We start from the raw sequence: 16,531 nt of genomic DNA, 5'->3' as shown, positions 1-16,531 counted from the left end.
TAAGGACAATGTCCGTGGACTTGAAGATAGATGGTTCACTCAACGATAATTCTTTAATTCCTTGTTTAAGGGCCTTTGTTCTTTTGACTCTGGTAATTCTATAATTCCTTGTCTGAAGTACTAGCCTCTTTGCTAGATTAAATATGTATACCACACAATGTTATAGAACTATTCCTGATATAATTTTAAGTAATATTACATCATTCAATTTTTTTTTATTAGATGTGAATTTTAACAAATTCACCATTAAGTTAAAAAATCTTTATATATTCTCTATGCTTGCAAAATTTTAAGGTGATCAAAGATTAATAATCATGTCATTAACCAATTGTTTAAATTCAAGTTTTTGTAATTTAAAATAATGCATAAACGATAAGTTTATGGGTCAAATGGTAAATAACATCCAATTAATATAAAAATTAGAATGAATGTGAAGAACATATAAAATATATAATTCAAACGGGGATTTTCAAAATATGAATTCTATAACAAGTTATTGGATGGTGGTGTAATATTACTTAGAGTTACATCAGGTGTAACTTGAACTCAATCATATATATATATATATATATATATATATATATATATATATATATATATATATATAGAGAGAGAGAGAGAGAGAGCATCATCACACACGCTTTGCACGTGCGATGAGACTTTTTTTTTTTTGGTCAAGTGTCATAATTTTTCATTCATCTCAATATTTAGATTAACACAACCTAAAAATTAAATAAAAGAAACCGGTGAGTCTTGATAAAGTATTAAATAAAAAATAAAGTCGGAACATCATCTTGAAGGAAATATACAAAGTGGACTAAGATTTTTTAAAAAAAAAAATGGATAAGTTTGTTTTGAAGACATGGATTAGTAGAAGAGTGTCTTATGTTGTAGGCATTTTAAGTGGAGTTGAAGATATATTTTTACCAGGTTATCCTTGAGTTTTTTTTCTGTTAAACATAAGGTCTATGAGTATTTATGAATTATATAAAAGTCCACTCCAAAGAGGGAAATTCTCTTATAGATAGTATAGATAAAAGTTGGATTTAGAAGCCGTGGTTGCCAAATAGCTACTCTCACTAATTAATAAATTAATTTTATATTATTTGTTAGGATATATTTCCTCAAATTAAAGGATAACATTTAACAACTGTTTAATTTAGGTAAAACTTTATGATTTAAATTTTAACAAATTTAAATTCTATTTAAATTAAAAGTCTATTATAAAAAATTCTAAACTTAAATCTCAAACAACGACTCAAGTTTTCTTTTTCAAAAAAAAAAAACCCCATGTTTTGACTTCTACTCCGTCTAAAAGTCCATTATCAATATTTTAGAACAACTAATTAATAAATTAATTTTATATTATTTATTATGATATATTTATTCATATTAAGGGATAATATTTAACAATGGTTTAATTTAGATAAAATTATATCATTTAAATTTCAATAAATTAAAATTTTATTCAAACTAAAAGTCTATTATCAAAAATTTCTAAACTTAAGTATTTCAACAAATATAAATTCTATTCAAACTAAAAGTCTATTATAAAATAAAAAAAAAATTCTAAACTTAAACCCCAGACAACAACCCACATTTTATTTCTTTAAAAAAAAAAACCACATTTTAACTTCTACTCCAATTAAAAGTCGATTATCAACATTTTAGGGACAACTAATCATATACTATACTATACAATACAATAAAAGTCGGACTTAGAAGTTGTGGTTACACCCAGTGGCTACTCTCACTATTTGTAATTAATTTCATATTATTTGTTAGGATACATTTCCTCAAATTAAGGGATAATATTTAACAATTATTTAATTTAGATAAAACTTTATTATTTAAACTTCAACAAATTTAAATTCTATATAAACTAAAAGTCTATTATCAAAATTTTCTAAACTTAAATATTTCAACAAAGTTAAATTCTATCCAAACTAAAAGTCTATTATAAAAAATTCTAAACTTAAACTCCAAACAACAACCCATGTTTTCTTTCTAAAAAAAAAAACCACCTTTTGACTTCTATTTCAACTAAAAGTCTATTATCAACATTTTAATAATAAATAATTAATTAATTAATTGTATATTATAAATTATGGTGTATTTTCTCAAATTAAGGGATAATATTTAACAACTGTTTAATTTAACCATTAAAGTCATCCTTATAATTAAATCCCACGCAATACACCTCACGTTGTTGTTTTTTTTATTTTTTACTTTTTTTTCCCCAAGATGCAACTTATACTTACGTTTTAATCTAATGAATTTCATCTTCCTTATTATTTTTTGCTTTTGAATTTGCTTTTGAATTTGCGTGCAAGATATTATGCTAAAGAAAGTTTACTCGAAAGAAGCAAAACAATAAGCACATATTTAAGTTAAAGTCCAAACTCTAAACAATAAGAATTCAAAGCAATTTTTTTATATTAAAACTATTTACTTATTTTGTAATTTATTATTGTTATTTTTTTAATTATTTAAAAAAAAAAGTAGTTACATATAATCTTCATCAACACCATGCATAATACGAAAATAATACTAGTAAATAAATAAAAGATGACTTCACAAAGTTAAACATTGAATAATGACCTTATTTGACTACAATTTGACAATTTTGTAGGAACTAAGAAGTATGGGTGTCCCCTAGTTCTAGGTTTGGTTTCATGGTTTGTGCTCAATTCAAACTCAAACCAATCACTTCGATTGGGGAAGAATGGAACCTAGTGTTAACTTGGAAGGAACGGTAATTCAAACGGCTCGAGTCTCAATAGGCGATTGTTGAATGTCAATCGGAGTTAGTAAAACAACATGGAGAGGAGATCTTTGTCGGATCTTGTCAAAGAACTCAAGATCTTTGCTTGATCTGGTCAAAAATCTCCAAATCTCTACCAAATCTAGTCAAAGATCTCGAGATCTCCTCCATATCTGGTCAGAGATCTTAAGTTCTCTGCCAGATATGGACAGAGAATTTGATGGAAAAAGGAGGAGAGGGGGATATTAGTCGGATTAGCTTCAACGGGTTAAGAGAAGCCAAAACCTAGATTCAAACTGACTTTTTCAGATTTTCATCTCAAAGAACCTCCATCAATTGCCATAATGATCAAATTGGTCAAGCTTTGGATCGGATGGATTCAAGTCGGACAATTCATTGGGTTTGGTTGGATATGGACAACCCTAGTAGGAAGTAAGAAAGTAGAACAATAACAATAGATCTTTAATATGAAAACACTTTTTTATATAAGTTTGTTTGGTTTTTCTTTTGGAAGGATTCAAAAGTGTTTTAAAATGCTTAAAGTTCTTTTAGTTGAAATTGCCAAAATTTTGCAAATGAGTTCTTTTCTTTTTTTATTTTTTTTTTTGAAAGAGTTTCAACCTATAGTGTCCGCTCCTGATAATAGCTATTTATTATCAAACCAAGACACCAATCAGTTTTTGGTGCAGGCGGGGATTGAACCCCAGATTTCTTATACAACCATCAGAGATTTTACCAGCTGAGCTAACTGGAACTCACCTTTTCTTTTTTTATAAGTTCACGAAATAGTTTTTAGGGGATCTTGAAAGTTGGTTGTAAATAGTTTTAAGACTAAAGTAGTAATTTTGAGCCTTTAAACAATAATTTATTGTTCATACTTTACCCATTCAAAACTTTAAAGTACTATTCACTGTAGTTTGCCAAAATACTCAAAACACTAAAAAAGTATTCAAAATAAAGCTTATTGCAAAAACATTCTACATAAACCTCTACCTCCAACAATGACAAATGGACAGATTTATAAAGTGTTACACATTGGGTATTGTATATGCCATATGTTGGTAATATTTAGTATCAGTGACTCAAAACCCCATTACCCAATCTTGCAAAGTCCTACAATTGCAAAAAAAATTGCAATTGTGCTACAATGCCATCCTATTTTTATGATGGCACCATAGCAACTTGTATACATTTTTATACTGTTTTTATCTCTAGTGATGGTGTGTGGGTATTTTTAATTATTTTTTTATGAAGAGGAAGAGAGAGAAAGAGTTGGTGAAATTAATATTTTAATGAATAAATGAAATAAATAAGAAATTAGATGTTGGGTGTATTCTAAAATAGTATGATATGATTGATAAAGTAGTCTTTGAAATGTTAAAATAATCGAAGATTTCGGATGTGAATTGTAGAGCTATAATTTCAATTTTAGTATTAAAGTTGTTTTCAGCTTTTTAAGATTCCTTAAAACTCTTTAGTGTTTAGTACAAAATTGTCAAACCTTATAACGTTTTCTGCTTAAAGAGCTTTGAAACTTCTACATCTACTTTTCTAGTACCCACCCTTTGACAGTCCTGGTAAACTTCCTCTTCATAATTAACTTTATCCTAGTGTTTTCTCTACGTAAATCTTCCCATCTCTAAATTGTCACAGCAAAATGACAATAAGAAAAAAAAAGGCTATTCTAATAAGGACGCTACATGCATTTTACCAAATACCAATGACCAACCTCCCTACTTATATATTATGGTGATTCCCCTCTCAAGGTTTAAAAAAAAGATCTTAAGTAGATACCTAATCGTTGAAAATCATGTCAATACAAACAAATAAATCTCTCACAGTTCAACGCAATGGACAACATAAATCTATACAAGTAACAATAAGTAATATATCTATACTCAACTAACACAAAATTTATTACTATTGCAGCTACAGCACATGTACTCCGTTCAAGGCTTTAAGTCAATGCCAATTTCCCCAGCCAAAAACTGGTGAAATCTCCCATTAAGCTCGACAATACTGCACCCAGCAGTCTTTGCAATGCCCGAGTCATTCATCTTTTCTCTCCACATCTTAGCTTCCTCCCATTTACCACATGATGCATACAAGTTAGCAAACATCATAAACTCTCCATCACCTAATTGACTAGTACTGTCAAAATATAGCTTCATTACTTTCTCTCCGGTGTCAAGGTCACGATTAATGACACAGGCGCTAAGCAAAGCACCCAAGATGGACTGCCCCGGTTCAAATGGCATGGCTTGTATGAGTTGAAATGCTTGGTTAAGAAGCTTGGCTCTACCCAGAAGATCAACCATGCACCCATAATGCTCTCTCTTGGGAGTGATTCCAAAGGCCTTTTCCATGCTATTGAATAATTTGCATCCATCTTCCACCAAGCCTGCATGGCTACAGGCACTAAGTAGGCCAATGAAGGTAATGTCATCAGGCATTATGCAGCTCTCTACCATATTGTCAAAAAGTTCAAGAGCAGCAGATCCATAGCCGTGCAGAGAGAGTGCCGAAATTGTGGCATTCCAACAGTATATATCTTTAAATTGGGACTTATAGAATACCTCTAAGGCGTTCAGTATGCTTCCACACTTGGCATACATGACTATTAATGCTGTTGTGACATGAGGACTTGAGTCAAGACAATGATTTTTAGCATAAATGTGTGCTTTAGTGCCTCTTTCAAGTGACCCCAGATGAGCACAGGCAGACAAAACACTAGTCACCGTTAGAAAATCAGGCTTTACATTTGCAGCCTGCATTTCTTCAAACAAATCAGCAGCCACGGCATAAAGTTGATTGTGTATGTAGCCTCTTACCATTGTATTCCATGTTATGACATCTTTTGCTGGCATCTCGTTGAATAATTTTTGTGCTTCAACCATATCTCCGGCATTAGTATATGCCAGTATTATTGAGTTCCAAGAGACGGTATCTTTGATACGAATTTTATCAAAGATACTTCTAGCAGGTATTATTCTTCCTACGCTTCCATAACCGGAGACCATGATATTGAAAGATGAAAGGTCCTTCAAAGGCATCGAATCAAAAAGTTCTGTTGCATTCTCCATCCGGCCACTAGACGTGTATGCATCTAACATTGAATTCCAAGCAACCACATCTTTCACAGGCATCTTCTCAAACACTTTACAAGCATCATCAATGAGACCAAGAGATGAATACATGTTCAGTAAGGCAGTTTGGACAAAAGCATGACCACAGAATCCCGTTTTTATCGTCGCACCGTGGAGTGCAAACCCAATACAAGAACTTGAATGATTCCCAGCTGCCTTCAGTAAAATGGGAAATGTATAGTTATCAGCTTGGTAACCAAGTTCCTGCATATTTATATATGTTAGAATTGCTCTCTCTACATTACCCTTGAGCACTTGCTTCTTAATATTCTTATTCCAACTTCGTGAGTCATCAAGCACTGGTGACAGGCAAATGAAGTTGTAGGCCAAGAAAGCCATTAAAAGTTTACCTTTTCAATGTCAAAAACCATGAAAGCTTTTTAATATGGCAAGCGTGAAAGAAAATCTTCAAACAGTACTATAAAAGATTCTCAAAATATAAGGCGGACGTTTATTGAAGCTAAAGACAAAAATGTCTTCGTTATCCACAGAGAAAATTTGGACCAGACAAAGTGGCCAGTTACAAAAAGAAAGTACTTGGTACATATGAATTCAAAATTTAATGCAATTGGGTCACATATGACGCTGTTTATCTCGAACATCCAACAAAAGAATTAGCCAGATCTCGAGCAAAATACAAGGTATTTTGTTTCTCACTTAATAAACAAACTCATCATAGAACGCCAAAAAATTATACAACTCAATAAAATTTCAGTTCCCTAATTTAATGATAGGGGTAGAAATTAAATATATATAAAAAGTATGCAAAGCAAAATTAGTTACTCTTCAATATCTGCATTCTGCAATTCACAAAATGCTGGGCAGCTTCCCATGACGACCATGTAAAACTGAATTGAATCAAGGGAGCAAACTCTCACAATCCTGAATATCAGCTCCCTGCACTGCCACCACTTGTTGCCCAGAAGGGCTTGAATTAATGATTCTCATAGCAGCACCAAAGATCACTGTCTGAAAGCTATCATCTTCCACCTTCTTCAGAACTTCCTTTATAACCTTGAAGCCTAAACCCCCAGCCAGAACCAATTGCCCCAGAACCTCGCCAAAGTTATTTGGCGCTTTCGGCAAATCAATGCCAATGTCATCCAGCATTGAGCCATAAAGAAGGCACCCAGTTCCTATATCTATAGCAGTTAAGACATTTTTATTAAGCAAGTACTCAAGAAGCTTTATGACGGGTTCCACACATGGTGGGCTCTTTTCTAGTGCAAGGGAAATTGCTTCTTTAACAACCTCAGAGTGATAAGCAGGGGCTTTTAGCTCCTCCACACATTGTAGTGCTTCATCAAGCATTCGAACACTGAAATATTCCTCCAAAAGGGAAACAGTTTTCCTATGAAAATTGACAGGAATTGATCCTGTAGCAGGAGCCATTGGCTTCTCAGGAGAAGGTACCACTGATGCAGCAGGAGGAGCTACAGGCTTAGGGTTTTGAGTAACAGGTTCAATTCCTGAAAGAGAACTTGGTTCGACAGGTGTACCACCACCCTGCAACAAGGCACTTGTTTTACCAGCAACAATACCGCCACTACCTTGTGGTAAAAACTTTGAATTGAGGGTGGGTGTTTTGCCGATCAAAGGCGGCTGAACGTGTCTGGCAGACTGGATCAGAGCAGAACCATTAGACCTTGGCATTGATCGGGATCGAGGAACCTCCCAATTGTAAGTATCAAGCCCAGGCATTCCAGGCATTTTCCTTGCCCCAGGCATTCCAGGCATTATACCCCCAGAACCTGGTCTGTTAGGGGGGAAATCTACAGGGCTCATACCCCCACTTGCCCCTGTATTACGGCCATTTCTCATGAATGCAGTAGCACCAGGACGCAACCCTAGATTCTTCTCTGCCTCTGAATGGATTTCAGTGATGGTTTTGGCTTTCACCTGCCAAATTAGAGAAATTATAAGGAGAATTAAAAATTAAAAATAAAAATCTTAAACATAAAAAATAAATTGAAAATGCTCGCATCAGCAACATGCTGGAAACAAGCCCTTGCTTCAACCTCCGCCCCCACCAAAGAAAAAAAAAAAAGAGAGAGAAGAAATAGTGTTGACAAGGCATGGAAAATTAACCTCTTCACGTCTGGGGATCCAGTTGTTAGCCCTCAAATCAAGAACATCACGGACCATGAACCTTAATCGTGGAAGAAGTTGAGGGTTTGTTGTCAGCTCCTTCAACCTGCCAAAATAAATATCATTGACCTGCCGAGATTTTCGGCTCTCATCCAGCTGCTTGCCAATGGTGTTAAAAAATTGGCAAATTGCCTCAACATTCTCCTCTGCTGGGCATGTTTTACCTTCTTGTCCCAAAAGCTCCTATACAATGCACAAAAATGCTTTTAGGGAGCATTCCAATTGCAGTAAGAAAAAGGCAATACCAAATGAAAGAACTCCAAAGGACCTGAACAATATGGTGGACTATCTTTTCAGGCACCATCCTCTGCTTCAAAAGCTCCCCGATAAGGCGTATGTTTCCTAGAGTTCGCAGCTTAATCAACCGTTCTTTATCCCTGCGTTCCATTTCTTGCTCGGGGGCTGCCATCTGCCTGATTTCTGCCCTCAGGCTGTCAGCACCTTCAAACGCCTCCTGGCAATTATTCAAGAGCACTCGCTTAAAAGTGATATCTTTCCCACCAGGCTCATCAGATGGGAATGGAGGAAGCTTCTCATTAAGGTCATAACATAAAAGAGCATACATGGGACAAAATGTGGGCTCCAGCACAGCCTTATCAAATATCAGAGAGATGACATCCTGCAATATAAATGGAACCCTCAAATTCATTAAACTGTATAAAATGACAAATAACTTAACAAATGAATTTGAGACTTGTTCAATTAGAACCTTTAAAATGTCTGGGGTTGTAATTCCAGAGTCAATCAGCTGACCCTTCAGAACATCAAACTTCTCTGGGGTCAATTTGTTCAGTATACTGAAAAAGAATACATAAATGCAAAAAAAAAAAATGTCATGACACATCCATATAGCATTTCAAGCAGTACCAAAAAATAACACATGATGAATAAACAATTTCCTCTAATTGGAGCATTCAAGCAAATAACCCATACTTACTTCCTTGCAACAATTTTAAGATAATGTCAATCATAGAAGCATATGACAAGTATGGTGACTAGAGGATCAATTACCCTTTCACAGTCTTCAAGACACGTTCTTTCTCAGAGAGAGTCCCTCTTCGAACAGACCATGGCACTTCAGCCTTAACTAGGGTAGGAGCAGGTCCAGCCTGATTAGCACAAGATGTCAGAATGATGCTAACTGAAAGTTAAGTATGAAGATAGAACTAAGTTTAAAATTCAACTTCATTTCAAGAACTCCACAAAACATGAAAAATAAAGAAAAAGGATTAAGAGGGGACCAAATAATAGAGCTTGATTCTACACTATCAATCTTGGATATCCAATATCTCATATCATTGGGCCCCCATCACAAATTTAGCAGAATTGATGAAGAAATATTCCACATAAAGAAGTAGCTCATGTCCATACTCCATAGGTTATTAAGTTCTATAAACAGTTTACATCAGAAGATCAGGAAAAGGAGCACAGTCACACAAACGCATTTCTCTGCTACATAGCAAACAAAAGAAGAAGAAGAAGAAGAAGAAGAAGAAGAATATGTAAGCAGTTACCCCTTGGATATACTGGCCATTGTTAAATTCCTGTGGCCTTGACTCAAATTGGTTAGAATATTCCTTATTATCTCGAATTGCTTCCCAGGGTCTCTCCTCTCCAGAGGCAGCGAGCTGAGCAGAACGGCCACGCCAGTCACGATTGTCTGACTCAGAATAACGACTTTGGGATTGAGGTTGCAACTAAAAAAGATTAAAGAATAAATAAATATTATAGTTCCCAACAGCTATGAATAAAGAAAGGAGACAAAATAGTGAAATATCACCAAAAAAAGTCCAACACACAAGCAAACTTGTTTGAAAAAAATAATCAGATGTACATTTTTCTCTGCAATAGAAATGACGGTCCATACAGACCATTTTTCCAACCATAAAGAAGTAAAGAACTAATAAAACAAAAATAACAATATCAGAAATTTTTTGCTAAACTCACATTGGCATCTGAATGAACCCAAGTTTGATCCTCGCCAGCTAACTCAGCTTCAATTTCTTGTTTGATCTTCAAAATATCTTCAGGGATAGCAGCAACCTAGGCAAGTAAGATGTAATAATTACATACAACCATCAAATCCACTGGAAAACCTTAATGTCTGTTAGTCATACATGATGGTTAGCAGCTGAGTTTCCTATAAAGTAACACATTAAAAGAATTTACCAAATTTTTGTCTTCTGCTAATTGAAGTTAAAGAAACTAGTAGGATAATCATTGTGACAAGTACCTCCCTAAGTTGCAACAGTTGGTCTTGGGTGTACCGGACACGATCATGATCTTCAAACTGCAACTCTCCGCTCTATTACAAGTTACAACACAGCAATTCAAAGTCATTATGTAGACCATGCAGTTTTCTAATGACCCATCGTACAGCAATATGCCAGAAAAAACGTACATACAGGCAAACAAACAAAGAGTGAAAATGGCACGCAATTTTATTATAACCATATGGCAAATCTGGAACTTTATTTTGATAAGTAATAAGTTGCATTAGAAGAAAAATGAACATCAAGTATACAGGATGTATACAAGATGTAAATCACATCTAAGCTTTAAAAATACAAGTTTGGAACAGAACAGAGCATCAGTATAGAGAGCCACATCAATAGGCATACAAGTGACTCATCTAATTGCACACAAACTGGCAGATAAAAGGCACTCCTTGTGGGTTTTTTGAGAGCTCTAGGGGGTTGAGACAAGGTGACCCATTGTCCCCTTTGTTGTTTGTCTTGGTGATGGAAGCCCTTGGGAGAATGTTGGATAAGGCTGTTGATGATGGTCACATGTCAGGCTTTGGTGTAGGTCGTTTGGAGGGAAGCTCTTTGGAGGTGTCACATCTGCTCTTTGCGGATTACACTTTAATTTTTTGTAATTTTTTGTGATGCAGATTTGGATCAGTTTTTGTTCCTCCGTATGATTCTCATTTGGTTTGAGGCGGTTTCTGGTCTAAAGATAAATTTGGGCAAGTCAGAGCTGATTCCTGTTGGTATGGTGCATAATCTTGACTTACTGCTGAATGTACTTGGTTGTAATCAAGGTACCCTTCCAATGAAATATTTAGGCCTACCTTTGGGAGCTAAATGCAAGGATAAGACAATTTGGAACCCAATTCTGGAGAAGATAGAACGGAGATTAGCAGGATGGAAATGTTTGTACTTATCCAAGGGAGGTAGAGTCACTTTAATTAAAAGCACTCTATCTAATTTACCCACTTACTTTCTATCTTTATTTCCTATCTCTGCTTCTGTGGCTAACCGAATTGAGAAACTTCAGAGGGATTTCTTATGGGGTGGCATAGGTGATGAACCAAAATTCCATTTGGTTAAATGGGCTACTGTTTGCACTCCCATTGCTTCGGGTGGTTTGGGGATTCAAAAGGTACGACTTTTTAATGAAGTTCTGCTTGGGAAGTGGCTATGGAGATTTGGGAAGGAGAGGGCTGCCCTTTGGAGGCAAGTGATAGCCGTGAAATATGGTTGTGGATGGGGTAATTGGTGTACTAGGCCTACTAATGGTTCATATGGTGTTGGCTTGTGGAAAAATATTAGTCGGGGATGGCATTCTTTCTCTCGCCACATTCTATATGATATTGGGGATGGGTCTAGAGTGAAATTTTGGCAAGACCGTTGGTGTGGTGAAACATCTCTTGCTATCAGCTATCCTGAATTGTTTAGATTTTGCCGAGATGAAGAAGTTAGTGTGGCTGAGGTTATGAAGTTTGACAACAGTATTCTGTTTTGGGATGTAAGTTTCTTTAGGGGTGTGCATGCTCGGGAACTAGAGGCATTGGCCGGTTTCATGGATACCATATATGGTGCTTCGGTGAGAGGGTTTGGTGATGATGAAATGTGTTGGAAATCTGTTAGAGAGAAGGGTTTCATGGTTAGGGATTATTACAATCTCTTAGTGGGCTCTAATGACTATTGCTTTCCTTGGAAAAGCATTTGGAAGCAGAAAATTCCTTCTCGAGTAGCTTTCTTTGTTTGGACTGCTGCTTTGGGGAAATGCTTAACGATTGACAATTTACGAAGAAGGAAGGTTTGGATATTGGACTGGTGCTATATGTGCAAGTGCAATAGTGAATCGGTTGATCATCTTTTTCTTCATTGTCCGGTTGCAATGGATATGTGGGCTATAGTGTTCGGGTTGTTTGGAGTGAGCTGGGTTATGCCGCAATCTGTAGTGGGGCTTCTATCATGTTGGCAAGGTAGTTTTGGCCACCATCGAAATGGGTATATATGGCTTATGGTTCCCCATTGCTTATTGTGGTGCCTTTGGAGGGAGAGAAATAGTCGGTGCTTTGAAGATAAGGAGAGACCCATATCAAACCTCAAGCTATTTTTCTTTGAACTTTAATGGATTGGTTGGCTGCCTTGCGGAACCAATCCTTTTCATCATTTCTTGATTACTTAGATTCTTGTAATTTTTGTTCTTGATTGTTTGACCCCTTGTTCACTCCCTGTGTACTTGGGTGTTCCACCTTTTTTGAGATCAATAAACTTTTACTCATCAAAAAAAAAGTTGGAATATCAGATTGGTTCAATCAATTATACAAAAAATCAATTAACATTATCAAAAAACATCCTTTATTCACGTTTCATGAAAAATAAACAAATAATTGCAGATTTGAACTAGAAGTCCAGTATAACTCCAAATCTGAACATACAAAGATAAGTTCTAACTTTTGACAAGTAAAAATCAAGTAAAGCTAGAAGACAGGTTTAATATACCATAACAAATAGATTATGCTGTCAAGTGCCAAATTTGAGTTGCATGACTATTTCATTCCAAATAGCAACTTTCCTCAAGAATCAATAATAACAATCTTGTAAAATGCAAGACAAAAAGAATGCACCCATACTAATTCATTGTAAAATTCCACATGTAGGCAAAATTTGCAAAATAAGATATTTGTAATGTTAATTATATAAATTGGCATTGTTTTGAAGTTATTTGGGGATCTAGCTTTTTACTTTTTAATTGTGTTTTGGAACACAATTTCATGATTAAGATCACTCCACTAAATTTCAAGTGAAAAAACTGATCCCCAAATAGTTTCAAAACAGTGCGAATTTAAATAATAATTATTAAAGTAATATTATTTTACAAATTTTGCCCAATTATGTATGACCAATCATGGAACTACAAAGGTAAACTATCATTTATTCTAGCAATATTAATTGGGCCAAACTGAATGGATATTTCAAAATGGCCTTCATACCGGGATAGCTCAATTATTCCACCCCTTTAGACTCATAACGCTGAAGAATCTACAACTCTTGGTAAGTAATTCTATCAACATAAATTGTATTAAGATTTAAGAAAATAAAGATCTAAAAATCAACTACAATTTTGGGAAGATTATGCACGTATTATGCTTAGTACTTTAGTGTTCTTAATGATGTCTGAAACTCTCCATATAATGTAGTTTCTTCATGGGCATGATTTGCTCACTGCATGCCCACCTAAACCCACATATCGCTGTTTGTCCATATTTACAGCAGGTACACACACTTGAGTGCCCAGCTAAGAATTGGGACAACCGAATTTTAAAATTGCATATAATTTAAAGAATCCATGATTTGCTATGTTTTATGAGTAACGCTACATACACAATGATTTTCACAACATTCTTTTACAAATTACAACAGTTAAGTTGGCAAGTTTTATTGGTTTTCATCTAGACCCACCACTGACGTCACTAAATCATCTACCATTCACAACTTGTCACCTCGGCAATCGTAAAATATGTTGGAAAAAAGTTTTACATGGAAATCGCAATACACTTTTTTTTTTTATGATTAAGAGAAATGTCAAATCACAATACACTACAATCTGAGGTATAAATAAATAATGAAAAAAAAAAGCGTCAAAATTAGGCCCAATCTTAGAGATTTCAAATGTAACAAGACATTAATAAGTTTTTTTTTTTTTAAACGTGATTAATAATTTGAAATCAAAGTGAAATGAATTTGAATTTAAGAGGTTTAAGGTTTAGCTAAGGTAATTGCTACAACTCCATTACTTAATTCAATGTAACAGAGACAAGACAACCTCTGAGTCTGACTACACACTACATCAAAACAACACTAAACATAAACACTGAATTACTTTCTGGATCTGACAAACAAAAACAAAAAAAAAACCCATAAAATTTGAAACTGGTCTCAGATTTTGTGGCACCTTAAACAATGAAAAAAAAAATATCATAACCTCGGATCTGTAAAATGAAACAATGCATGAATCCACGTGTATATATATAAAATCAAACATAGATGTGTAAAAAGAGTAACTGTGTGTAGTGCATGTATAAAGTTAGGGTTTTGGAGAGAGGAGGTGGGGGACCTTGAGTGTGGGAGCGAGACGGAGAGACTGAGCATCGGACGAAAAAGAAGAAGAAGATTCGAAGCGAGGGAGGAGGAATCTGGTGCCACGTAGACCGCCACTGCCGCCGCCACCGCCGCCGCCGCCTGGTCTCAAGCTTATCACCGTCTGATCCGCCTGCATAACTCCGTGACTTCGAAACGTTTTCTGGAAGGGGGACACACAGAGGAAGAGGATGAGATAATTATAGCCGTCCGATTGAGAGAGAGAGAGAGAGAGAGAGAGAGAGAGACTGAGAGATAGAGATATAATTATTATTATTTGTAAAAGATAGAGATAGAGCTTTTTTTTTTGTCTGCTATCTCTTTCTCTCACTCTCCCAATCCAGCCGCAATGAGGACGAGGAGGAAAGGACCTTCTGCTACAGGAAAAATCCTTTTTATTGGCCGTTTTTTAGTTGTCCTATAAAATGATAACAAGTTACGTAATAAAACAAGTGAGATGAGTTTATTTGATTGGATGAACTAAATAAAATACGGTAAAATCGAAATTATAAAATTTTAAGATATAAAATTGAAAGGAAAAGCTCCTTAAACTTTAGGGAATAATTTTTTTGCTCACGTCTCTCTAATGCTGCTTAGGGCAGCGGATTCAGATCCTCTAGAGTTCCTAGGGTACTCTACCAAGTAGAGTTCATTAAATTCTAACCACTCTTTAATGATTTAATGGTCTAGATTTTGCCATGTCAGCATTTCATTAACAATCATTTTAATTATTTTGTTTACAACATTATTTTATTATTTCAAGAATATTATTAATGAAATGCTGACATGGCAGAATCTAAACCATTAAATCATTAAAGAATGGTTAGGATTTAATGAAATCTACTGGTAGAGTACCCTAAGAACTCTAGAGGATCTGAATCCTAGGGCAGCGGGGCTATAGAATCCTTTATCTTCCTTTAGGAGTGATATTTTTCCACTCTATTGACATCGTTGATAGTAGGGCTTATGGTCTCTTTTCTTGGGGTGGGAAAACAGTAAGCTTTCTTTTCTTTCTTTATATTGCACTGAGTGTCCTCTGGAGTTTATGGAAGACATACTAAACAACTGGAAACGATTCTCCCTTCTGGAGGAAGAAAATAATAAGGTTACTTTGGATGAAGAAAACCATGCTGCCAAAGAGGTGATTCTTGCAGCCAAGTTTATGACAAGAAGAACGCTTAATATCGAGGCAATTGGAAGAACTCTCAAGCCATTATGGAAAACCCGAAACGGTTTTGAAATCCGAGATGTTGGTAACCATATCCTATTGTTTGTGTTTGATAATGGATACGAGGCTGAAAGAATTTTAGCTACAGAACCATGGACCTATGACAAACATCTCATCATTCTCTCGCATTATGATGGCTCTTACCCGATCCAGAATATTAGATTTCACACTGTTAAATTTTGGGTTCAACTCCATGGTCTCCCAGTGAACAGACTAAACAAAAGAACAGCCTATAAGATTGGTAAAAGCCTTGGGGAAGTGTTTAGAGCTACACAAGCCGAGGAACTAATTGGTGGTAATTTTTAAGGATCCAAGTGGGCATAAATGTCACTAGACCCCTCAGCAGAGGACGTAAAGTCCTTCTCGGCAACAACTATGAGGTGTGGGTAACTTTTAAATACGAGAAGATCCCTAATTTTTGCTATTGGTGTGGAATGGTGTTGCATGATGCGAAGGAATGTAGTGTTTGGCTTTCCAGCAAAGGGTCGTTGCCTTTAGATCAACAGGGGTATGGTGCCTGGCTTTGAGCTAACCCCTTCTCAATGGGTCTTTTGTGTTCGTCCCAGGTTCATGAGGGGATTTTGGTGAGGAAGACAACCCCGTGAGGAATGGTGGTGGTCCAGAAAGGTGGTCACGGAGATCGAAGGCGCTGCTGAAGGAGGTTGAAAACCTGGTAGACCCCAATCCATCCACGGATGTTCAAAATAAAGCAACTCCGGATAATCAAGCAACAAATCCTCAAGCTTCCCATGCAAATAACGATGTAGATGATCCTGAATCTTTTCCTATTGTGATGCTTGTTAATACGCACACAACTATGGTAAACTTTGAAGCTCAAATTCAGGATATTGATATGGACTTAATTAAATGT

General features: G+C 35.5%; 2 protein-coding genes and 1 non-coding gene across 3 annotated transcripts; all 3 read right to left on the bottom strand.

Moving 5' to 3' along the window:
- Positions 1–4,565: 4,565 nt before the first annotated feature.
- LOC142622428 (pentatricopeptide repeat-containing protein At3g29230-like) lies at positions 4,566–6,249 on the bottom strand. The gene has a single exon (XM_075795890.1). The coding sequence runs from the start codon at positions 6,247–6,249 to the stop codon at positions 4,714–4,716; it is 1,536 nt and encodes a 511-aa protein (XP_075652005.1). The 3' UTR covers positions 4,566–4,713.
- An 89-nt stretch (positions 6,250–6,338) lies between these two features.
- Positions 6,339–14,797, bottom strand: LOC142613272 (eukaryotic translation initiation factor-like). The gene is made up of 9 exons (XM_075785554.1): positions 14,410–14,797; positions 10,292–10,363; positions 10,006–10,101; positions 9,573–9,755; positions 9,070–9,167; positions 8,768–8,855; positions 8,327–8,677; positions 7,999–8,241; positions 6,339–7,809 (listed from the first exon to the last, which is right to left on the bottom strand). Exons 1-9 carry the CDS (start codon positions 14,569–14,571, stop codon positions 6,769–6,771), a joined length of 2,334 nt encoding a protein of 777 aa, XP_075641669.1. The 5' UTR covers positions 14,572–14,797; the 3' UTR covers positions 6,339–6,768.
- LOC142622985 (small nucleolar RNA snoR103) lies at positions 13,480–13,583 on the bottom strand. The gene has a single exon (XR_012842017.1). It is a non-coding gene; the product is annotated as a small nucleolar RNA snoR103 (small nucleolar RNA).
- Positions 14,798–16,531: the final 1,734 nt, after the last annotated feature.

This window comes from Castanea sativa, chromosome 1 (assembly GCF_040712315.1).
Source record: "Castanea sativa cultivar Marrone di Chiusa Pesio chromosome 1, ASM4071231v1".
Classification (NCBI taxonomy): Eukaryota; Viridiplantae; Streptophyta; class Magnoliopsida; order Fagales; family Fagaceae; genus Castanea; species Castanea sativa.
This window is presented reverse-complemented; position numbering and strand designations above follow the sequence as displayed.

What these genes read in the sequence shown, in the direction of transcription:
- LOC142622428 (XM_075795890.1), bottom strand. Translation starts at nt 6,249, where the DNA reads ATGGCTTTCTTGGCCTACAACTTCATTTGCCTGTCACCAGTGCTTGAT.
- LOC142613272 (XM_075785554.1), bottom strand. Translation starts at nt 14,571, where the DNA reads ATGCAGGCGGATCAGACGGTGATAAGCTTGAGACCAGGCGGCGGCGGC. An exon ending in CAACCCCAGACATTTTAAAG is followed by an intron (nt 8,678 to 8,767) that starts GTTCTAATTGAA and finishes TTTATATTGCAG; the next exon opens with GATGTCATCTCTCTGATATT. An exon ending in TAGTCCACCATATTGTTCAG is followed by an intron (nt 8,242 to 8,326) that starts GTCCTTTGGAGT and finishes TGCATTGTATAG; the next exon opens with GAGCTTTTGGGACAAGAAGG.